Raw genomic sequence first — 25,975 nt, forward strand, 5'->3', positions numbered from 1 at the left:
TTTGTATTCATTGCATAGTGGAATGTGTTCAGAACAATAAAACATAACAATTATGAATGTAAATCAAAATGAATATTCCATGGAGGTCTGGATTTGGAATGATACTCAAAATCAAAGTGGAAAATCAAATTACAGGCTGATCCAACTTCAGTGGAAATGCCTCATGACTAGGAAAAGATGCTTAGTAGTGTGTGTGGCCTCCACATGCCTGTATGACCTCCCTACAATGCCTGGTCATGCTCCTGATGAGGCGGCGGATGGTCTCCTGAGGGATCTCCTCCCAGACCTGGACTAAAGCATCCACCAACTCCTGGACAGTTTGTGGTGCAACATGACATTTGTGGATGGAGCAAGACACGATGTTCCAGATGTGCTCAATCGGATTCAGGTCTGGGGAACGGTCGGGCCAGTCCATAACTTCAATACCTTCATCTTGCAGTAACTGCTTACACACTCCAGCCACATGAGGTCTGGCATTGTTCTGCATTGTGAGGAACCCAGGGCCAACCGCACCAGCATATGGTCTCACAAGAGGTCTGAGGATCTCATCTTGGTACCTAATGGCAGTCAGGCTACCTCTGGCGAGCACATGGAGGGCTGTGTGGCCCTTCAAAGAAATGCCACCCCACACCATTACTGACCCACTGCCAAACCGGTCATGCTGAGGGATGTTGCAGGCAGCAGATCCCTCTCCACGGCATCTCCAGACTCTGTCACGTCTGTCACATGTGCTCAGTGTCAACCTGCTTTCATCTGTGAAGAGCACAGGGCGCCGGTGGCGAATTTGCCAATCCTGGTGTTCTGTGGCAAATGCCAAGCATCCTGCACGGTGTTGGGTTGTGTGCACAACCCCCATCTGTAGACGTTGGGCACTCAGACCATCCTCATGGAGTCGGTTTCTAACTGTGCAGACACATGCACATTTGTGGCCTGCTGGAGGTCATTTTGCAGGGCTCTGGCAGTGCTCCTACTGTTCCTCCTTGCACAAAGGCAGAGGTAGCGGTCCTGCTGGGTTATTGCCCTCCTAAGGCCCACTCCACATCTACTGGTGTACTGGCCTGTCTCCTGGTAGCGCCTCCAGCCTCTGGACACTTCGCTGACAGACACAGCAAACCTTCTTGCCACAGCTCGCATTGATGTGCCATCCTGGATGAGCTGCACTACCTGAGCCACTTGTGTGGGTTGTAGAGTCCGGCTCATGTTATCACAAGTGTGAAAGCACAACCAACATTCAAAAGTGACCAAAACATCAGCCAGAAAGCATTGGGACTGAGATGTTGTCTGTGGTCCCCTCCTGCAGAACCACTCCTTTATTGAGGGTGTCTTGATAATTGCCAATAATTTCCATCTGTTGTCTATTCCATTTACACAACAGTATGTGAAATTGATTGTCAAACAATGTTGCTTCCTAAGTGGACAGTTTGATTTCACAGAAGTTTGATTTACATGGAGTTATATTCTGTTGTTTAAGTGTTCCCTTTATTTTCTTGAGCAGTGTATTTTCTGTGAATATTCCTAATGGCTGAGTATTTATTCTCTTTGGTTTATACCATGTAAAGATTACTGGAGACGGGACTAAACACAAAAGGAAAGCAAAACCAACAAAAAGTAAAACATTTTTTTTCAACAGTACCTTCTATTTATTGTAAATATGGAGTATGATGAAATAGTTTTACAAAATGCATAATTCTTAACAATTATTGCGTCCACATTTTTCTGTCCACTGAATTAAATGAAAGTGAGTGTTAGCTATGGCTTCAATTCTTCATTATCTTTGCTCCTTTTTTCTGAAGTTAAAAGGATTCTAAGTGTAGGTTCACATGATCATATTTTCAGTCCGAGTGCTGTCTGTGAAAAAATGGACAGCACTTAGACTAATGTTATTCAATAGACCAGTGCAGAGGACTGATTAGTGCATGCACTAGTCTCTCCTGGGTGTTGGGTCAGACTTGTCCATTCAAGTCTATGGCTGTGTAAAAAAACATTAGGTGCCGTACAGAGCCTTGTTCATTATTTATGGAATCATTGCAATTCTGTTACATAGTAAACTGTAAATGGTCTTGTAAATTATTAATAGTTGCTGCCGTAAAAAAGGATATGGACTGTACACAGATGACAAGTGAGAAAAGTTTTCAGTTTCCTGCATGAAACGCTAATGATTTTTTATATGGTTGTGTGAATCTGCCCTAATAGTGACTTTTATATTTGCGCTTTATTCATTATGTAGTTTTTGCCTCTTTTAATATAACTTTACTTAATTTTGTCTCTTTTTTTTTTCTTTGTTCGACGACATGTGCCTTGTCTTCATTTGCCGGATGTTTAGGCCTAGTTTGTGACTTTTTGAAATGCTGTATTTTTGTGCAATTATACCTCTGCTGGGGTACAAAATCTGTCTAATTTTATTTTTGCATAGTTGAAGATACATTTTAAAGGATTGTGCGATTTTTTGCTCTAAAAAAGTGAAAAAAAAAAGTAAAAGACAAAAAGAGTATCTATGACTGTACACAAAATTCATCATCAGCTCATGGGCTCTTGCACTATTTGTTCAAATTTGGCATAAAAAAATTGCATTATATACCACATTACAAAAAAATCACTTAAAAAACGAAAATACTTAATTTGGGCCTCTATGTTTTTTTGGAAAAATCATATATCAAACTAATGTCCTGCTGTACAATGGAGATTGCTTTGTGAGGACGAAGAAGACATTGTGCATTGTTCTACAGAGCCAAAAGAACTCCATATGCCAGCATGTAAGCTTTGGGAACAGTTCCTTGAACATGTATTCCCATTCTTCCTGATATGCCCTAAATGTATGATAGATGGGAGTCCTACCGCTGGAAACTTCATCTATCCTGAGCGTGGTGACTCTTCACATGTCACTGCCAGAGGAGCAAATGACCAGCTCTTTTGTCGTGACTAATTTCTCCATTCTTCCATACAAATATATAAATAGAACCATGTATACACATGTACTTCTCCTAAAACAGCATGTTAAGCCAATCTCAAGATAATTGTGTGTTCCAGTGGTGGGTCTGCCATCTAGCATACATTTATGGCATATAGAAATAACCTTTAAAAATACATATGTAGACTGGTTAAAGTGCCTTTGTCAATCCTTTTGACTATAATCCTCTAAATCCATGACCTAACCTCATTCTAGAAAATTTGTCTCCTCTGTTGAGTCGCTATCCGTGTTGAACTCTCAAAATTGTAAAGTAACGTATACCATTATAATCTTGTAATATCCTAGAATTTAACATTTTACCCTGAAACACCCATTTCATGATGTATGATTTAGTTTTGATGAATGATTCTGCTGACGATCATGACAATTCCTTCAAAGATGGTCATTATTATGATAAAAACTTTACATACATGAGATTATAAAACACCACTTATACAGGAGTTTATGCAAATGCCAGTGCTAAGAAACAGTACACATAATTAGCTTTCATTATAAATTCACCAGACTTTTGAAACCTTCATATGTGAAAGGAGGAATGTTGGGTGCACATGGTGCATTCTTAGATACACAGGCAATATGGTTCACTTCACAAGACCCATAGTCGTCTTCACTTTGGAAATAAACTCCATCTGGTGAATGCACAGAAGGGTCGACATCAAAATAGTTAAAGGGCCTTAGTAAGAATCCCACAGCATTCCCTGGAGTGGCCGTGTTTGGAAGGTCCTCGGAGTGTGGAATGTGAAGGAACCCAACGGTGACCCAAGCAACCAAGTCCTAAGGGAGAGAGAGAACAGTTTTGAATCCAAATAAACAAGAAGGGTATGAGGGATATATGTAAATTTGATCAATGAAAAGAGGAACAATATATTAGTAATGTAGATGGTTTGTTCCTATAGCTCCTATGCAGACCCATGTTTCTCCACAGTTACAGACTAACAATAAACCTTTAGCAACCTGCTATCCTGCAGGATGAGTTCCTCCCTTGCTTTTGTACTCTCTTTTTTCCAAACTAGAGACAGTAGAAGGGACGGGACAGTTAGCCAGAAAAAACGATTATACAAAAATTGGTAAGACTGTTTGCAATAATCAATTATCAATAACATTGACTGCACATGCATCCATAAGGATGTGGATGTGGATAAAGATTGGCCTTGGGAAAAAGACCAGAGTGGATATATGACCTCAACAAAAAAGGAAGCTACAGGAGATGTTCCAGCTTCAACAGATTGAATGGGATTTAATCCAGGAACTTTAGAATACGGAGGAAGCCATGCCTGGACCGAATGGATATCAGTTGTTACTCTTCAATTACATGTGGAGTTTATTTTCGGAAGGAGGAAATGGAATATGCTCTAAGGAAACTGGATGATCGGAATACTATCATGTCTGGCTAATTAGGATGGGGGAGCAATGTGAAGAAACCAGAGTATATCTTAATTACCCAGATGACTGTTTTTGCAAACCAAGAAGAATTGACTTTTTATCTGTATATTAGATTTAAGTGTTGATTTCTGGTGGGTCAAGAAGACAGACTTGCAAGCTGATGTACCATATAACATAGTGTGTGTTTATCTTTGTCTATTGATGTGTGCTGATATGTTAATTGTGCATTGTTTTCTGGAACCAGTTTGTTGACTTCAAAGTAGAGAGGGAAAGAATGTGAAGGTGAAATGCCGAGATACAAAGGGTCACCAATCTAACCCAAGAAGAGGGGCGAAACCAGCTAAATAAGATTAAAATAGATAAATCTCAGGGTCTGGATGCCATACACCCACAAGTACTAAGAGAACTACCGTATATATTCGAGCATAAGCCGACCCGAGTATAAGCCGACACCCCTAATTTTGCCACAAAAAACTGGGAAAACTTATTGACTGGAGTATAAGCCTAGGGTGGGAAATGCTCTATAGATTATTCCCCCATATGGTGTCCCCAGAAGAAGCTCCATAGATTATTCCCCCATATGCTCCCCCCATAAGAAGCTCCATAGATTAAAAAATGGGCTGAAAATCTCGGCTTATATTCGAGTATATACAGTAAGTAAGGTAATAGACAAACCATTATTTCTTATATTTAGGGACTCTATAGTCATGGGGTCTATTCCACAGGACTGGCGCATAGCAAATCTGGTACTAATATTCAAAAAGGGCTCTAAAAGTGAACCTGGAAATTATAGGCCAGTAAGTCTAACCTCTATTGTTGGTAAAATATTCGAAGAGTTTCTGAGGGATGTTATTCTGGTTTATCTCAATGAGAATAACTGTTTAACTCCATATCAGCATTGGTTTATGAGGAATCGCTCCTGTCAAACCAATCTAATCAGCTTTTATGAACAGGTAAGCTATAGACCGGACCAAGGTGAGTCATTGGACGTGGTATACCTTGATTTTTCCAAAGCGTATGATACAGTGCCACAAAAAAGATTGGTACACAAAATGAGAATGCTGGGTCTGGGGGAAAATGTGTGTAAATGGGTAAATAACTGGCTTAACGATAAAAAGCAGAGCGTGGCTATAAATGGTATATTTTCTAACTGGGTCTTTGTGACCAGTGGGGTACCGCAAGAGTCGGTGTTGGGACCTATTCTCTTCAACATATTTATTAACGATCTGTGTTATGATGAGTCACCGAAGGAGGAAAAAACAAAATACCAGCTAAGTCCAGAAAAACCAGAGAGGTTGGCAGCTATCGGATTGCAGACCCCTGAACCTATCCACAACAACTAGCAGTAGCCGTGGGGGGTTCCTACGGTGCCCTAGACCCCTTGATCACAGCCGGATAACTATATAGCCTAAAGACAGAAAGGGGAAAAACTAAACTGCCCCAGAGCAGACCCCAAAGCAATAGGCAGCCCCCAACATATAATGACGGTGAAGCAAGATGAAAACACTAACACAGATAGAAAGATAGTTTGAGCAAATGATGGGGCCCAAGCTAACTACATAGGACAGGATAGGAAAGCTGCTGTCTGCCATCCGCAAAAATCCTATCAAAATGGGCCAACCTACTGATAGGAAAAACAGGCCCTGAAGTCGCTAGGCTTCAAAAGACTATATCAGCACTCAGGCATATTCTGAAGACAGAGCAAAATATCAACAGATCAGAGACAAAAATGAAATTCAGCTCACCCCCGGCCGGGGATGGCAGAACTCCCAAAAAACAAGGCAAAACAAAAACAAAACTGAAGAGTACAAAGCAGAGCAGAAAACTTAGCTTTGAGATGCAGTAATCAGACTGGTCTCCAAGAATCCAGCAGGAAAATCACCAGCCTGGAAGAAGGGCGTCGGCAGCCTTATATCCAGTCCTCAATTCCAGCCACCCAGTCATCATCTAGCTGCCCATGTGTTTGGCAATCAGTCTCACTACCTTCCTTCACTAGAGGAGGGAGTTCATCAGACCTCAATGGTGAAGGGAAAAATGAACTCACAACAGATCTGGTAGAAGGTTTACACAGTAAAACATCAATATTTGCAGATGATACAAAACTATGTAAAGCAGTCAATATAAGAGAAGATAGTATTCTGCTACAGATGGATCTGGATAAGTTGGAAACTTGGGCTGAAAGGTGGCAGATGCGGTTTAAAAATGATAAATGTAAGGTTATATGGGTCGCCCTCCCAGGGCTGTGGGGTACTCGCTACCGGGCCGGTGTCAGTGGGTTATGTCACGGCAGCTGTGACCCGGTCCGTGGCCCTGGGCGCCCAAATCAATGATGGTTTGTGATATAGTTTATGTGATAGTTTGTGACGCCACCTGTGGTGTTTGGCAAGCAAGATGTTAAGCCAACGCTGTGTGCAGATCCTCTGGGGCTGATGGTGTGTTGCAGCATAGATGGTGTAGCTCCCCACAGGTGAAGCTGTAACCCCAGGGCAGTGTAGTTGCAATAGATGAGAATAGGCGCAGGCAGTGTCAGGAATGCTGGTACCCAGATGTAGCGGTGCTGATAGTGTTGGCGCACAAATGAATGGAAGACACCAGGGCTTGCAGTTCCAAAGCTTTACTCACAGTCCATGGTACACACTGGTGCCTGCCTCCGTGCCGTGTCCTCCAGGGCAGAGACTCAATCAACCTCCCGGGCAAGTCAGGATTCTTCTCTCCAACACTCCGCTAACATGTACCTTTCTTGAACGACTCCTCTATTGTGCCTTTTAGTGTGAAGAGCTCCAGTACCGTGGTACTCTGAAGTTCCTCCTGTCAGATGTTCCTAACAACTCTACTTGTATGACCGACAGCTGTAGCCTCTCTCGGGGACTCCCTTCTCCAGAGTCCTGGCTCTCTATTCAGTTGCTGTTGTGCCCCAAGTTTTAGATGGGAGTAGTGCATTTACAGCCAACTACTCCACCGGTGTCTGCTGCAGAACCATAAGTGTCCATACAACCTCGGGGACCGGGCCCTGGCCTTGCGCTGAGAACCTATAGATAGGGTTCCTCTTCCAACCCATGTCTCCTCTCTGTTCTCTCTAGTCCTCTTTCCTATGGAAGCTTAGGTTGCAGTTCTATGTCCTTCTCCTTCTGTTCCTTTCCTGTGCCAGCTGGCTCTGATCACTGAGGCAGCTGCAGCACTCCTTCCTCCATCCCTTCTTCCAGGGATCCTCACTCCTATCTGAGTGACTTCCTACCTGCATGACCTTCTGCCAGACAGAACCTCTAATTCTAAACCTTCCCAACCTTTTATATATCTCAACTCTACCCACCTCCCAGCACATCTCGTGTTACGAAGCAAGGACCCACGAAAGATGCTCTGCTACCCTCTAAGCATGGAGCCGCAATGTGGTCCTGCTGAACTCTCCCGTGTGTGGGGTGCAGGTGTTGGAGTGTGGAAAGGAGTTCCCAACTTACCTAGGCAGTGGGGCACTACACCTTAGGAGAAGGTGCAGTACCTCTCTGGCGACTGAGCCTCAGGGGCGCCACATATACACATGGGAAGAAGGAATCAATATCACCATTACACACTGAATGGGAAACCACAGGGTAAATCCGACATGGAGAAGGACATGGGGTTCCTAGTTAATGATAAACTTCCCTGGAGCAGCCAGTGCCAGGCAGCGGCTGCCAAGGCAAACAGGATCATGGAGTGCATTAAAAGAGGTCTGGATACACATGATGAGAGCATTATACTGCCTCTGTACAAATCTCTGGTTAGACCGCACATGGAGTACTGTATACAGTTTTGGGCACCGGTGCTCAGGAAGGATATAATGGAACTAGAGCGAGTAAAAAGGAGGGCAACAAAATTAATAAATTGGATGGGGGAACTACAATACCCAGAGAGATTAGCATAATTAGGATTATTTAGTCTAGCAAAAAATGACTGAGGGACGATCTAATAACCATGTATAAGTATATAAGGAGACAATACAAATATCTCTCCAAGGATCTGTTTATACCAAGGAAGGTGACGGTCACAAGAGGGCATTCCCTGCATCTGGAGGAGAGAAGGTTTTTCCACCTACATTGAAGAGGATTCTTTACTGTAAGGGCAGTGAGAAACTGGAATTCCTTGCCTGAGGAGGTGGTAATGGCGAATTCAGTCGAGGGGTTTGAGAGAGGCCTGGATATCTTCCTGGAGCGTAACAATATTGTATCTTACAGTTATTAGGTTATTTATAAGGATGTAGATCTGGGGATTTATTCTGACAGAATATAGGCTGAACTGGATGGACAAATGTCTTTTTTCGGCCTTGCTAACTATGTTACTATGTTACAGAATCCTGCACCCAGAGACCAACACAGTAACAATCAGCAGAGATGTAGTGATTGATGAAAACTTTGCATCGCTCAAATTCCATGAAGTTACACTAGTTATTCAACCTAAGAAGCAAGAACAAGAATCTCAATCACCAAACCAAGATGCCGAAAAGGAAAACACTGAAGTGTGGATAAGCTCTGAAACCACCAAGGAAGACACAGAAGAACCCAGTCAACCTCTAGTCAGGAGATCAGGACTGCCAAACAAAGGTATCCCAGCTAGAAGCCTTTCTTATATAGTCAGAACACTTCCTGAACCAGAGCCACAGTCATGGCAAGAGATGCAAAAACTGCCTGTTCACCAGAAGCAGAAGTGGATAAATGATGCTAATGAAGAGATGGCGTCCCTTCACCAACTCCAGACATGGGCTCTTAGTGAGCTACCACAAGGAAAAAGAGCAGGATGTAAGTGCAAGATTGGTCGCAAAAGGATACTTACAAAAGTATGGTAAAGATTATGATGCTACATTTTCTCCAGTTGCGTTTAATGTTCGTAGCTGCAGTTCAACAGATAACAGTGAGAAATTTTGACATCAAAACAGCCTTCCTACATGGTGACATTGAAGAAGAGTTGTATATGAGGCAACCCGAGGGATATATTTAAAAAGGGTGAAGAGCACCTTGTTTGCAAAATGCAAAAATCTGTCTATGGACTTAAGCAGTCAGCAAGAGCTTGGAACTTGAAAATGAACAAAGTTTTGATGGATGAATGATTTGAAAGATCTCAAGCTGATCCATGCTTGTATACGAAAAATATATGTTCTCCTTTATGTAGACAATGTAATCATGTCTCATCAAGATGAAAAAGAAATTGCAAAGCTAGGTGAAATTCTCAACCAGCACTATGAGACTAAGGACCTAGGAAATGTGACATATTGTTTGGGAATCCAGGTCCAGAGAGAGGAAGATGGGAGTTTTCTTCTCAACCACAGTTCTAAAATTTCGCAATGCTAAACCAGTTTGGAATGTTGGAAGCCAAATGTGCGTCAACACCAATGGATCCATCCTATCTAAAGTTGGAAGGAGAAGAAGATCTGCGACCCAGCAATGAGAGATACAGACAAGCAGTGGGGGGCGCTTCTGTGCATTGCAGCCGCAGCTCGTTCGAATGTTATGGCCACTGTCGGAATTCTCTGCCGACGTGTAGGCAAGCCATGCCAAAGAGACTGGAATGTAATTGGGAGAATTCTTCAACATCTTGGAGAAACTCAAAGGCTAAATCTTAAGATATCTGCATCAGAAGATCTCAATCTCCGAGATTATGTGGATGCAGATAGGGCTGGAGATTCAAGCGATCGGAAATCAACAAATGGTTTTTAGTTCAAGTTGGGAGAAAATTCAATTTCTTGGTCCAGCAGAAAACAGGTGTCAGTCGCATTATCTTCTACAGAAGCAGAATATACAGTATGTCTGCTGCTTATGCAAGTCAAGAAGTAATTTGGTTGAAACAAATTTTGGAAGATTTCGGCAAGCCATTAGCTCAACCAACAGTTATCTATGAAGACAACCAAGGATGCATTAAATTTGTCAGCAGTGAGAAGATTAGTGCAAGGACTGAGAACATTAATGTAAAACATCACCACTTACATGACTTAGTGGAACATAGTGTACTCGAGTTTATTGCGAGTCTGACAAGATGATAGCTGATGGTATGACAAAGCCATTACCAAAAGCCGAGTTTGTGGACTTCAGAAACACAATGGGACTAACAGGATAAGTAAATCATACAAACAAGGATTGGAAGCTATATACCATAAAATCAATAAAGTGTTATTATGAACAAGTTAAAATGCCTTATAGCACAATACAATACATATGGGGGCAGTAAATGCAAAAGAAAAAGGCCTTAAACACCAGTACAAGAGGTTAAAAAATACATATACATGAATCTTGTTGTTGATCCATAAACGTATACTATAAAATAAGAGTGTCCCAAAAATAGTTAATGGAGCTTATAATGTAATGCTTCCAAGAGGATTAGGATCTAGCTGATTCAATGGGGTTTTATATAGGATCAATTGTTGTTCATTCAATATATTAACCTGCTTTAGGAGTTTTTCCTCTTGGAAGCATTACATTATAAGCTCCATTAACTATTTTTGGGACACTCTTATTTTATAAGTACACTACCCAAGCCCATTTCCTTCACAGAGGAATTGGCCACACTTTAAATATCAATAAAACATACTGAACCTTGTAGAAATTAAACTACATCCAGGTCAAAAAAATGTGATAGAAACACTAGTTTATTAAAATACCAATTTGTTTTTCAACATATAAATATAAAACAAGGTGCCTCATACCATAGAAAAATCAGAGTTTAGCGTATGCACAAGTTTAGGACACATAGAAACAATAAATAACATTTCATTAAATATATATCTATCAGAATTTTATATATATATGATAATCACAATAATAGGAATATTTACTTTTAGCGCTCAAAAGAGTTGTTGTAAAAAATTTATCACTATAACCTCATATGACACTGAATAGTTAGAGTAAAATTAATAGAAGGTATAATATTGCAAAAAAAACGCAGTTTCACACACTGCATTTGCATAATTTTGCACTTGAGTGAAGGCGTACTATTTAGCTGCAATTGCAAATAAAAAATTGCCAGAAAAAAATATCCTCCTTTTATTTTATATGTATACTCATTAGAAAAAGTTCCTTATAAAGTGCTCCTTTTTTATTATATATATTGCAACATGCCACATGGCCTCTTTAATTATAATTTGCATGACATGCACTTAAATAAACGCTCCAATACAAAAACATAATACTGCGGTAAACCGCATAGCTTAATAAGTTGCATGCTTTAGACATGAGAAAAAGAGCGCACTAAGACGGTTGCATATACTACCGTGTGCTTCACATAATACTGAACCCTATCACTGACATGGAAAAAGAGCACATAAAGACGGCTGCAAGTGCTGCCGTGTGCTATACATAAAACTGAACCCTGTCACGGCTCACCAACAGATATATAACACTTTCATATCTCATAAATACATGTTACCTGTTCCCAACTCTTGCTGCGTATAAATGCCAAATGGCCCGCTTAAACTCCAGGACCCCGACGCACGTTTCTCTGTCAATGCTTCCTCCAGGGGAAGGATCTGGATGTAGTTTAATTTCTACAAGGATCAGTATGTTCTACTCTTATTTTATAGTATACTTTTATGGATCAACAACAAGATTCTTGTATATGTATTTTTGAACCTCATGTACTGGTGTTTAAGGCCTTTTTCTTTTGCATTTACTGCCCCCATATGTATTGTATTGTGCTATAAGGCATTTTAACTTGTTCATAATAAAACTTTATTGATTTTATGGTATATAGCTTCCAATCCTTTTTTGTATGATTTGTTGATAATTGGAAGGGCCTCTTATCTAGGCAATATATAATGTTGCGATTAACAGGATAAGTAGTTGATGAGTGGGGGTATTGGAATATGTTTGGTGCAACATCTCCATTCCTGTCTATGAGTGTTTAGTTGATAGATTTGTATGCTGTTAGAGCAAAAAAAAACCTCACAGAGGCTAACACAGAGAGAGCATGTGACTGTATTTCCTGTTTTCCTGTGTCTGTGTATGAGAGAAGCAGCCTGCTATAGATGCTGCACAGATAGAGACAGAGACAGACAAGTGATTTATTCCTGAACTATTCAGCTTATCATATATTGTTCCTGTTTGTTCCTGAATAAAGAAGCTGTTGTCACACGCTTGGAGAGTATCCTGAATAATCCGCTGCCAACAAAATTAAGATTGTTTGCAATAATAAATTATCAATAACACTGATTGCACATGCATCCATTAAAATTAATATATATATATGTATATATATATATATATATATATATTATACAGTTGTGGCCAAAAGTATTGACACCCCTGCAATTCTGTCAGATAATACTCAGTTTCGTCCTGAAAATTATTGCAAACACAAATTCTTTGGTATTATTATCTTCATTTAATTTGTCTTAAATGAAAAAACACAAAAAGAATTGTCCTAAAGCCAAATTAGATATAATTCCACACCAAACATAAAAAAGAGGGTGGACAAAAGTATTGGCACTGCTCAAAAAATCATGTGATGCTTCTCTAATTTGTGTAATTAACAGCACCTGTAACTTACCTGTGACACCTAACAGGTGTTAGCAATAACTAAATCACACTTGCAGCCAGTTGACATGGATTAAAGTTGACTCAACCTCTGTCCTGTGTCCTTGTGTGTACCACATTGAGCATGGAGAAAGGAAAGAAGTCCAAAGAACTTGAGAAACCAAATTGTGAGGAAACATGAGCAATCTCAAGGCTACAAGTCCATCTCCAAAGACCTGAATGTTCCTGTGTCTACCGTGCGCAGTGTCATCAAGAAGTTTAAAGCCCATGGCACTGTGGCTAACCTCCCTAGATGTGGACGGAAAAGAAAAATTGACAAGAGATTTCAACGCAAGATTGTGCGGATGTTGGATAAAGAACCTCGACTAACATCCAAACAAGTTCAAGCTGCCCTGCAGTCCGAGGGTACAACAGTGTCAACCCGTACTATTCGTCGGCATCTAAATGAAAAGGGACTGTATGGTAGGAGACCCAGGAAGACCCCACTTCTTACCCCGAGACATAAAAAAGCCAGGCTGGAGTTTGCCAAAACTTACCTGAAAAAGCCTAAAACGTTTTGGAAGAATGTTCTCTGGTCAGATGAGACAAAAGTAGAGCTTTTTGGGAAAAGGCATCAACATAGAGTTTACAGGAGAAAAAAAGAGGCATTCAAAGAAAAGAACACGGTCCCTACAGTCAAACATGGCGGAGGTTCCCTGATGTTTTGGGGTTTCTTTGCTGCCTCTGGCACTGGGCTGCTTGACCGTGTGCATGGCATTATGAAGTCTGGAGACTACCAATAAATTTTGCAGCATAATGTAGGGCCCAGTGTGAGAAAGCTGGGTCTCCCTCAGAGGTCATGGGTCTTCCAGCAGGACAATGACCAAAAAACACACTTCAAAAAGCACTAGAAAATGGTTTGAGAGAAACCACTGGAGACTTCTAAGGTGGCCAGCAATGAGTCCAGACCTGAATCCCATAGAACACCTGTGGAGAGATATAAAAATGGCAGTTTGGAGAAGGCACCCTTCAAATATCAGGGACCTGGAGCAGTTTGCCAAAGAAGAATGGTCTAAAATTCCAGCAGAGCATTGTAAGAAACTCATTGATGGTTACCGGAAGCGGTTGGTCGCAGTTATTTTGGCTAAAGGTTGTGCAACCAAGTATTAGGCTGAGGGTGCCAATACTTTTGTCTGGCCCATTCTTGGAGTTTTGTGTGAAATGATCAATGTTTTGCTTTTTGCTTTATTCTATTTTGTGTTTTTTCATTTAAGACAAATTAAATGAAGATAATAATACCAAAGAATTTGTGTTTGCAATCATTTTCAGGAAGAAACTGAGTATTATCTGACAGAATTGCAGGGGTGTCAATACTTTTGGCCACAACTGTATATATATGAAAAAATATCAATATAAAAATCAAAACTATTACATATTAAAGTGTAACTGTCGCTGTAATTTTTCTCCATAAATCAATAATACACATAAAATTTAGAAACTTTGCCATATATCTAATCAGAGAAATTTGCTTCTTTTTCTGCAATGACATATTGAACATTTTGAAAATTCTCAATTTCGGGGTAAAATTCCTATCCAGTGAAAACAGACTGTCCAATTACTGAGACAGGAAATGGAAGGTGTTTTTATAATATCCTGTCTAGAAAGGAAGGAGCTCTGCTTCTTGCTCCTCTCTCCGCCTTTCTTCCCTCTTCATAGAATCTTATCAGTAACAGCCGCCATCTCCTATCTCAGTAATTTAAAAACATGTCCTCACTGAATACAGATTTTACCCGTAATCGAGAAAATTGAAAGTGAAAGCTCAGTCCTGCCGGAGAAAGAAGCAGATTTCTCTGATAAACTAATTACAAATTGCATATTTTCATTTGTGCTATTAATTTATCAAATATAAATTAAAACAACAATTACTCTATAAACTTAAGGGTAAGAGTCCAACAGTCTTGATGGGTGTCGTTGTATCCTTTCAACCATAGGACTCTATTATAAAGAAATATTTTGATTGTGAAATGACCAACTGCAGCATTTTCGCTATACTGCCGACTGAGTGGCAGCAGTGTTTACCCCAGATGTTAATACATTTATATCTGGATGACAGCTTGTTGATAATATGAATACAGTACCAATAGTACTGATAGCATTATAAATCAGTGACTATAAGGTAACTGTGGTCGATTGACTCACTCAGCTGCTCACAGGGCTGGACACAGGAACGTTTCTTATTTGAATCTTATACTAGTTTATTAACCCCTTTCTGCCATTAGACGTACTATCCCATCCATGTGCCCTGGGACTTTATTCCCAAGGACGGGATAGTACGTCTAATGCGATCAGCGGCACCCACGTGGTGAGCGCCGCTGATCGCGGCCGGGTGTCAGCTGATTATCACAGCTGACACCCGGCACAATGTGTCAGAGGCGGTCACGGACCGCCCCCAACACGTTAACCCCTTGTACACCGCGATCAAACACGATCGCGGTGTACCAGGGGTTAAAGGGAAGCATCGGAAGGGAGGGGGCTCCCTCCGTGCTTCCCTGAGCCCCCCATGGCAGCGCAATGTGCAGCGCTGCTGCGGGGTACTCCTTCCCTATAGGCCCAAGATCCAAGATGGCGACGGGGGCCTTCGGGGGCCTGTAGGGAGCTGACTTCCTCACTGCCTGCAAAGCGCAGGCATGAGGAAGTCTGCAGAACTGCCTGTGACAGATTGCTGATCTGTCACAGTGATATGTGATGTGACAGATCAGCGATCGGTCACAGGACAGTGATGTCCCACCTGGGACTATGTAATAAATTAAAAAAAAAAAAAAAGTGTAAAAATAATTTTAAAAAAATCGCTAAATAAATTAGTAAAAAAAAAAAAAATATTCCCCGATAAATTCAGTTTTTGAAAATAAAAAAAACAAAACAATAAAAGTACACATATTTGGTATCGCCGCGTCCGTAGCGACCCGCCCTATAAAACTGTCCCATTAGTTAACCCCTTTAGCGAACCCCTTAAAAAATAAAAATAAAAAATGAAGCAAAAAATAATGATTTATTATCATACCACCGAACAAAAAGTGCAATAACGCACGATCAAAAAGACGCATATAAATATCCATGGTACTGCTGAAAACGTCATCTTGTCCCGCAAAAAACGAGCTGCCACACAGCATCATCAGCGAAAAAATAAAAAAGTTATAGCTCGCAGAATAAAGCGATGCAAAAATAATTATTTTTTATATAAAATTGTTTTCATTGCAAAAAACCGACAAAACATAAAAAAAGACCTAAATGAGGTATTGCTGTAACCGTACCGACCCGAAAAATAAAACCGCTTTATCAATTTTACCACACGCGGAACAGTATAAACGCACTCCCCCAAAAGAAATTCATGAAACGCTGGTTTTTGTTCATTCTGCGTCCCAAAAACCGGAATAAAAAGCGATCAAAAAATGTCACGTGCCCGAAAATGGTATCAATAAAAACATCAACTCGTCCCGCAAAGAATAAGACCTCACATGACTCGGTGGGTCAAAATACGGAAAAATTATAGCTCTCAATATGTGGTGATGCAAAAACTATTTTTACAATAAAAAGCGTCTTTTAGCGTGTGACAGCCACCAAACATAAAAACCGCCATAAATAGTAAATCAAACCCCCCGTTATCACCCCCTTAGTTAGGGAAAAATAATAAAATAAAAAGAAAATGTATTTATTTCCATTTTCCCTTTAGGGTTAGGGCTAGGGTTAGGGTTAGGGCTAGGGTTAGGGCTAGGGTTAGGGCTCAGATTAGGGTTAGGGGTGTGTTGGGGTTAGGGTTGGAGTTATAATTGGGGGGTTTCCACTGTGTGGGCGTCTGATCTCAATTCCAGCCAATTCTGCGTTGAAAAAGTCAAATGGTGCTCCTTCCCTTCCAAGCTCTGCCATGCGCCCAAACAGTGTTTTACCCCCACATATAGGGTATCAGCATACTCAGGACAAATTGCAAAACAACTTTTGGGGTCCAATTTCTCCTGTTACCCTTAGGAAAATAAAAAATTGTGGGCAAAAATATCATTTTTGTGGAAAAAAATGATTTTTTTTATTTTCACACCCAGGCGTTATAAACTTCTGTGAAGCACTTGGGGGTTCAAAGTGCTCACCACACTTCTAGATGAGTTCCGTGGGGGGTCTAGTTTCCAAATTGTGGTCACTTGTGGGGAGTTTCAATAGTTTAAGTACATCAGGGGCTCTCCAAACGCACATGACACCCGCAGACCTATCCATCAAAGTTTGCATTCCAAAACGTCACTACTTCCCTTCTGAGCCCCGACGTGTGCCCATACAGTAGTTTTCTCCCACATTTGAGGTATCAGCGTACTCAGGACAAATTGGACAACAACTTTTGGGGTCCAATTTCTCCTGTTACCCTTGGGAAAATAAAAAAATTGGAGACTAATTGATCATGTTTGTGGAAAAAATACGATTTTTTTATTTTCATGCTTGGCATTATAAACTTCTGTGAAGCCCTTGGGGGTTTAAAGTGCTCACCACACATCTAGATAAGTTCCTTGGGGGGTCTAGTTTCCAAAATGGTGTCATTTGTGGGGGGTTTCTACTGTTTTGGTACATCAGGGGCTTTCCAAACGCGACATGGTGTCCGAGCTCAATTCCAGTCAAAAACGTCAAATGGCGCTGCTTCCCTTCCGAGCTCTGCCATGCGCCCAAATAGTGGTTTACTCCCACATGTGGGGTATCAGCGCACTCAGGACAAATTGCACAATATCTTTTAGGGTCCTGTTACCCTTGGAAAAATAAGAATTGAGGGTGAAAAGATCATTTTTGTGGAAAAATATGATTTTTAATTGTACGGCTGTATGTTATAAACTTCTGTGAAGCCCTTGGGGGTTCAAAGTTCTCACCACACATCTAGATAAGTTCCTTGGGGGGTCTAGTTTCCAAAATGGTGTCATTTGTGGGGGGTTTCCACTGTTTTATTACATCAGGGGTTTTCCAATCGCGACATGGTGTCCGATCTCAATTCCAGCCAAAAACGTCAAATGGCGCTGCTTCCCTTCCGAGCTCTGCCATGCTCCCAAATGGTCATTTACACCCACATATGGGGTATCAGCGTACTCAGGACAAATTGCACAATAACTTTTAGGGTCCTGTTACCCTTGGAAAAATAAAAATTGGGGGTGAAAAGATCATTTTTATGGAAAAAATATGATTTTTTAATTGTACCGCTGTACGTTATAAACTTCTGTGAAGCCCTTGTGGGTTCAAAGTTCTCACCACATATCTAGATAAGTTCCTTGGGGGGTCTAGTTTCCAAAATGTGGTCACTTGGGGGGTTTCCACTGTTTAGGTACATCAGGGGCTCTCCAAACGCGGCATGGCGTCCGATCTGAATTCCAGCCAATTTTGCATTGAAAAAGTCAAACAGCGCTCCTTCCCTGCTGAGGTCTGCCATGTGCCGAAACAGTGGTTCCCCCCCACATATCAGGTATCAGCGTACTCAGGACAAATTGCACAATAACTTTTGCAGTCCAATTTCTCCTGTTACCCTTGGTAAAATAGAAAAAATTGAACCTGAAGTATTTTTTTTAGTGAAAAAAGTTAAATGTTCATTTTTTTAAAATATTCAAAAAATTCCTGTGATGCACCTAAAGGGTTAATAAACTTCTTGAATGTGGTTTTGAGCACCTTAAGGGGTGCAGTTTTTAGAATGGTGTCACTTTTGGGTATTTTCTATCATATAGACCGCTCAAAGTGGCTTCAAATGTGATGTGGTCCGTAAAAATAAAATGGTGTTGCAAAAATGAGAAATCGCTGGTCAACTTTTAACCCTTTTAACTTCCTAACAAAAAAAAATTTTGGTTCCAAAATTGTGCTGATGTAAAGTAAACATGTGGGAAATGTTACTTATTAAGTTTTATGTGTGCCATATCTCTGTGATTTAAGGTCATAAAAATTCAAAGCTGGAAAATTGCAAAATTTTCTAAATTTTCGCCAAATTTCGTTTTTTTTCACAAATAAACGTAAGTTATTTGAATAAAATTTTAGCACTAACATGAAGTACAATATGTCACGAGAAAACAGTGTCAGAATCACCGGGATCCATGGAAGCGTTTCAGAGTTATTACCTCATAAAGGGACAGTGGTCAGAATTGTAAAAATTGGCCTGGTCATTAACGTGCACACCACCTTTGGGGCTTAAGGGGTTAAAAAAGGAGACAAAAACAAGACTCTTCTGGAAATACAGTGGTGAACAAGTAGGATAACCAAATGCGTCAACTGTAATGTAGAGATACTTGGCACTCGTGTAGGTGTATTCAAAGAATTTTATTAAGCGCAGTAAATCCAGAAAAATAAATGTTTCGGTCAACACAAGCTTTTCGTCAGTCAGTCGTCTGGATAGAGACCGCACAGACATTTGATCAAGTAGACCATGTTGGAAAAATCACAGGAAAAAAACCCTTAATTGGATAACGTTTACTAGAGTGTGGCTGATGGATGGTGTCCCCTTTGAAAATATTATTGCACTGAAAACAATGGAGACATGGAAGGTACCATTCTTGGGTGTAGCTAGGAGCCTTTGTTGTGGTGGACTCTAGTGATTGGGCCAATATCAGCCTTGACTAATTTGTCCTTCAGATTATGACAACGTCTGAAACAGGGCAGGAAAAGAACCTGGAACTCTTCAATTTTATGTTAGGCAGTCTTGATTATGTGCCAGTGTTTCCAGATAGATCGATGAATTTGGTAAGCGCAGGGGTAAAAAGTGTGCATGACGGGAACACGTTTTGAATTTTGTGTGGTGCAGCACGGTGGCTCAGTGGTTAGTGGGTTCGAATCCCACCAAGGACAACATCTGCAAGGAGTTTGTATGTTCTCCCCGTGTCTGCGTGGGTTTCCTCCGTGTACTCCGGTTTCCTCCCACACTCCAAAGACATACTGATAGGGAATTTAGATTGTGAGCCCCATCGGGGACAGTGATGAAAATGTGTGCAAACTGTAAAGCGCTGCGGAATATGTTAGCGTTATATAAAAATAAAGATTATTATTATTATTAACTGATGTAACTAATGGTGATTGATGCAGGACTCCAGAGGCATAACCTCTGGCTCTGAATTTTTAACTCATCTCATTGAGGCGCACATGGCAGGTGGATTTATAGGACACTATTCTCCTCACTCACTGGTATTGTGACAAAGATCTCTTCATGGGTGAGGGATGTAAGCTATCAAACCTCAAGATATTGTTGTGATCTGTGATTTTACCATATACTGTAAATCAGTAGAGACTATGTCCGAAGATTCTTCATGACCAGTGTATCCAAAAAATTCAATTTGTGCTGGTTTATTTGTATGGTAAACCCTAGTCCAGGCCACGCTGAATTCAGCATTCCAAATAACTGTAGAAGGCAGTAAGATGCCCCCTATACACAGAACACATCATCAATGTAGCGCTTCCAGACCTGGGAATATTGCTGAAAAAGATTGTTGGAGTACACTATCTTCTCCTCGAATGCTGCCATAAAGCAATTTGCATATGGGGGGCACATTTGAGCTTATTGCAGTCTCTTGAAGCTTTAAATAAAAACAATATTCAAATAAAAAATAATTTTCGGTGAGCACAAGGGTGAGTAGACTCATGCAGAGAGAGAGAGCACGCATGTGTCATGAGATGATGGTAAAAGTAATTCCCTCATTGCTTTGATGCCCTTATCATGTGGAATTGACCTACACAAATTAGAAACATCAAATGACATCAGAATGGATTTGAGGCTAATGGGACCTAACTCAGGTGCACACTATGCTCTATTCAGATGACTGACGAAGATCTTGTGTTGACCGAAACGTTTCTTATTTTTCTGGATTTACTACACTTGATAAAATTCTTTTGAATACACTTATACGAGTGCCAAATGTCTCTATGTTACTATTTAAAAAGGTATGAAACAAACCAGTGCAAAGTTCAGCAAAATAAACACTGCCTTTCTGGAATAACGGGAAAATATGTGGCTGCAGGGATCCGCCCGCTCAGGGAAAACAAAAGGGTTCAGCTCTCTTTACCCTAAACCTAGCTCTGAAGCTCTCATCTCCAGACACTCCGAACACTGAATGATATAGAAAGGATGACTATTTACCTTCTAGATCCAATGATGGGGTGGAGATATGGTGAACAGCCTCCCTCCCATTCTTCAGCTGTTCACAAAAAAAACCCAGAACACCAAAAAAAAGTGCGATTAACCCCTCTCCTCACTTAATGTGCTGGAACATTGCCCTCAGGTTCATATCACTGAAGCTAACATCCTCAATGATACATATCTCCCATCTGGTACTTTACCAGTGACAATGTCACATAACACACAGGACAGTGAAATTTAACCCACTATATATAAACTCAACTCACTGTTAATATTTTTAGGTAATAAAATAAAAAAAGGCTGGATCATTAGTAAGATCCTTTTGGCATATTTATTGTATTTTAATACGTTTAGCACGTTGAATATCTCTTCTCAGGCCGTCATCTAACAATTTTAGTGTGATAAGGAGATAATATTTATGAATATAGTGCACAGAGATGGAGGCCCTGTCCAAATTTTGCGCTAAGGCTCAAAGGACTCTAGTTATGCCACAGTTAACTGGCATCACCCACTCAGTTCAGAACCATGCTGACAGTAATATGGTAACTGACTGCAGGACAACTGATTAGTTGCAGTGGTGACATGCTGGCTGTGTTGAAAAACAGACCTAGAGGACTGTGGAGCATCAGCACTGGACTGGTGGTGAAGAGAACAGTTGAGTAGTGATGATTTTTAGTTTGATAACATTTTGGAAGTTAATGATTCATTTTACGTAAAGTGTCTAAATGTTGATGTTCAGCATTAGATGGATTCATATAGTAAAATACTTATGTTCTTTCACCCACATTTTCTTACCTGATGTTTTATATTCTCATTATTTATAAATTTAGAGAACGTCACACTGGGACTCCAAGGATTATTTTGATTGTAGATGGAACTACTTTCAGCCTCTGCCTCCTTATGTTTGGTCACTGCTAACTTGTACCTTAAAATAAATGAGATTATACATAAGTCATCACATGATGAACAGATTTGGAGGTGGGCTATAATAGCGCATTAGTATTGCAAGTATTAGAGATTTAATAATAATAATGAATGAAAATAGAAATAAGACCTATTTTTAGTATGTTTAGCTATAATATAAATTGATTTACTCTGTTTAAGTCATTCTTATTCTTTTTTTAACATAACTTAGTTATATCAGTAGTTAACCAATATGTCACATATCCATAATACATAAAAATGGAGATATAAGTGGGTTATTCTGCTCTGCTGTTGAGAAAAAATGAAGGGTTCCAATCAAATTTCAGGTGGTTTAACTCATCAACACTTTTTAAAGTGTATAACTTCTTCATCAGGACAGTGAATGTGCAGAATAACCCATTTGTTTTTCTAGTTCTATGCATTTATCCTCATGGGTCTGCAGCAGCCTTGAGCCTCATAAATGGTTGTGTGCACAATTGTGCATATCCTTTTACACTGCTACCCAGATAAGACCCTATTTGCGCTTTTTTTCCTCTCCAGTTTCTCTCTCATAAATACATATCAGTATGGATGTATGGTCAGAAAATGAAATTGTTTAAAGCGAGTGTTTATAATTAACATATTTTCAAAAGAAACCTATGAAGTTATCTTTATTAAATGGAATCTGTCAGCAGCATTTCACCCCTCCAAACTGTTTATATGCACATGAAGCTCTTTTAGAAACAAGTCCAGCAATACCTTTACATGGCCAGTCTGCTCCTCTGTTACTAAGAGATATCAGAGCTTGAATTGATAAGCAAATAAAGCTGAAGAGCTATGGTAGATCTGAAGCCTCAGTCATTCCAGCTCCATTCCACACAGAGCACTGTCTCCTCCTGCTTGATTGACAGACTCTATACTGTGTGGTTTGAAAACACTCTCGCACCTCTCCAGTCCGTTCTTAACACTGCTGCATGACTAATCCCCACTCTCCTCACCACTACTCTGCTTCTCCCTTCTATAAATCCCTTCTTTGGCTCCCAGTTCCACAATGTATTCAATTCAAACTGCTAACACTGACCTACAAGCAGTCCCTTATCCGTCTCCCCCATATATCTCTAAACTAATCTCCTGATATCTTCCCACGTGTAATCTCTGGTCCTCCCAAGGCCTTTCGTCTCTCCTCTAGGTTTCTCGCCCTACAAGACCTTTCCCGAGTATCCCCCATCCTCTGGAATTCTGTGCCCCAAAATGTCCGATTATCCCCTACAATCAAAACTTTCAAGAAGAACTTGAAAACCCAGCTCTTCAGAACAGCTTACAGCCTGCAATAACCCTGCTGCCACCTCACTACTATCAGAGATCCCGCCTCACTAACACCCGAGCTGTCGAAACCTCTGAACCTACTATCTCTTTCCCCATTATCCTGTAGAATGTGAGCCCGGAAGGGCAGAGTTCTTTCTGTTCTGTACCTCTCTGTAACTAGTTTGTTCATTGTAATTTCTATTTTTGGTTTGTATGTAACCCGTCCCTCATGTACAGCACGATGGAATCAATGGTGCTATAAAATAAATAATAGTAATAATAATGTGCATATAAATAGCCTGGAGGATGCATCCTGCTGACAGATTCCCTATAAAAACAGAAATCTTGATGTTTTCAGAGTGACTACTGAGCCTCACAATAGTCTGAAAATTCTTGTTCTGTAGATATCACATTTCAAAGGCCAAATGGCAGTTAAAATGATATAATAAGCAAGTATCCCCTAACCAGAAGCACAACAACATCTGAGATCCATATTGATCGCCAGAATGGAGGCCTCATATTTCAATTGCAATACAGCAATGATTGAACATGCACATTACCACTCCCTGCAAAGTCTTGAACTCTATGCAAAACTTAACTTACACAGAAGTAGACTAGCAATTTCTCTTATGGCTTCCACCCTTCCGAGTAAGTGGATACCGGGTCAGATGGAGGCCAGGAGACAGGTAGCAGGGAACTGACAGAATCCGTGGCGGTCTCGTCTATACTGGCCATGTCCAGTCAGGGGTTTCTGGCGGCGGTGGAAACCGACAACAGCCTGAAAGCTCTTAAGGATAAGGAGAAGGCGGCACAGCCTTCTTCCTCGATTCAGACCTCAAGTGGGTGGTCTGGGACCAAGGACAGCTGTACCATGTAACGGTCCAGCAAAGTTCACCGTAGGCGTGGCCTAGAGACTGACAGTTAGTGGTACCCCATTCATTCAGGGCGGAGTTGTTGCAGATTGCGCATGAGATTCCGATGGTCGGATATCTAGGGATAACTAAAACCAAGGCCATGCTAACCCAGTATTTCTACTGGCCAAGAATGGGGGTCAATGTGGATGCCTAATGCCATTCGTGCAATACAGGTCAGAGGATGGGGAAAATGAGGTAGTGCCCCAATGCCCCACTGATAACTCTGCCCATCATTGAAAACTCTTTCAGGAGGGTGGTAGTGGATTTGGTTGGTTCAATGGGCTCTCCCAGTAGCTCCGGGAAATTCTTTGCATTGACGGTAATAGACAATGTCACCCGGTACCTGGAAGCGGTAGCCTTGTGGTCTATTCAGACCATCAAGGTGGCCACTGCATAACTGGAGATTTTCTCCTGACTGGGTTTTTCCCAGGAAATGCTGCAGCTAATGGAGTCCCTCTGTAAGCAGATACAGGTGCAACATCAGGTGACCAATCCAAAGTAACCACGGACCAAAGATCTGTGCGAACAGTTCACCCTGATGCAGATGCTTAAGATGTTGGTCAATTCTCACTGGTGCGACTGGGAGCGGTACCTTCCACACCTCCTATTTGCCTACCGGAAGATTCCACAGGCCTCGACTGGGTTCTCCCCTTTGGTGTTCCTGTACGGACAACATGTGTGGGGCCCCTGGCTCTGGTAAAAGAGGTCTAGGAAGAAGACTTAGCTAACCTTGGAGTGTCGGTCTTTGAGTATGTCATGTGCTGCCATGACAAGATGCAGGCCTTGGCGCAGCTGGTGCACGATAATATGACGTGAGCTCACGAGGAGCAGAAGTGATGGTAAAACAAGAATGCTTGTAAGAGGTCCTACAAGTTATCAAAATTCAGGGTAGGGGAAAAGGAAAGTCAGCTCACCACAGCATGCTGGTCTGTAATAGTGGAAGTCCTCTGCACGGAGCCGCCTCAGTCCAGGGCGTCAGCAATCAGCAGAAAAAAAGAAGAGATGTGCTCCAGCGATGAAACAATCCACTGATGTATTAAAAACAGTTTTTTATCTGCTTGTGGGTAACACAAGAGGCAAAAATATGACCAACGCGTTTCAGCAATTAAGCCTTAATCATGGTATACAGATACACAAAGTCATCTAAGTTATATACTCTTAGTGATCAAAAAACGGCCCAGGACGATCCTGCATGATCAGCGAAACCCGGCGGGGGGGACAGTCACTGATGTGTGCCACACACAGCGAGATCGTCATGTCTACAACCCCATGCCACCTTGTTGCATTTGGCGAAGTCGGCAGGATGGACCCCCGCAACCTCGCAATTGCAAGACTCCAAGAGAGGACTCTTGGGACTTGTGAATCAGTGACCGCTGTGAAATAGACAAAAATGGCGGTTGCTGATAATTTAAAGATGGCGCCAACTGCTGCCGAGAAGATGGTGGCCGTTGGTGCGAAAATGAGAGATGTTGCCACCTTTCGTGGGCATCATGGAAAAGATTAGGCACTAAAAGACAGGAGGTTGCGCCTCCCTCTGAAAAAAGCCCACCCGAAATGGTTGCGGGGGAAGAAGAAGTTCCCTCCTGTGCAGCAAAACCCAAGGAAATGGGTGGAACAGCCAAGTGTGACCCCGCACACAAATGGGTGGAACCCTGCAGAGCAAGACAGTGTGTTCAGAGGGGAGATGCCATTATTCACCATGATGGAAAGAAGAAGCATGTTGTTCCATGGTGACATCGGTCGCCAGGACTGGAGGCGATCGATGGCCCGGGAGGAGATGGATCTGCGCTTCGAGGCCTGGTGGTCGGAGGAGCTGATCGAATGGCACCCCTTCCGGTGACCAGATAGAAGGCCGGTGGAGAACGAAGAGTTCAGAAGACTGGCGGTGTTCTGACAGGAACCA

The 25,975-nt window shown here is 41.3% G+C and overlaps 1 protein-coding gene across 1 annotated transcript in view; it reads right to left on the reverse strand.

Annotated features, from left to right (window-relative positions):
- Positions 1-1,616: 1,616 nt before the first annotated feature.
- The window catches only part of AOC3 (amine oxidase copper containing 3), a 72,406-nt gene continuing 48,047 nt past the window's right edge, over positions 1,617-25,975 (reverse strand). The window contains exons 3-4 of the mRNA XM_073562619.1: positions 21,746-21,875; positions 1,617-3,742 (exon numbers count right to left, since the gene is read on the reverse strand). Coding sequence (XP_073418720.1) covers positions 3,458-3,742; positions 21,746-21,875 — 415 coding nt within the window. The 3' untranslated portion in view covers positions 1,617-3,457. The remainder of the gene's footprint in view (positions 3,743-21,745; positions 21,876-25,975) is intronic.

Source organism: Dendrobates tinctorius, unplaced genomic scaffold (genome assembly GCF_039654945.1).
Source record: "Dendrobates tinctorius isolate UK_male_01 unplaced genomic scaffold, ASM3965494v1 ptg000360l, whole genome shotgun sequence".
In the NCBI taxonomy this organism is placed as follows: Eukaryota; Metazoa; Chordata; class Amphibia; order Anura; family Dendrobatidae; genus Dendrobates; species Dendrobates tinctorius.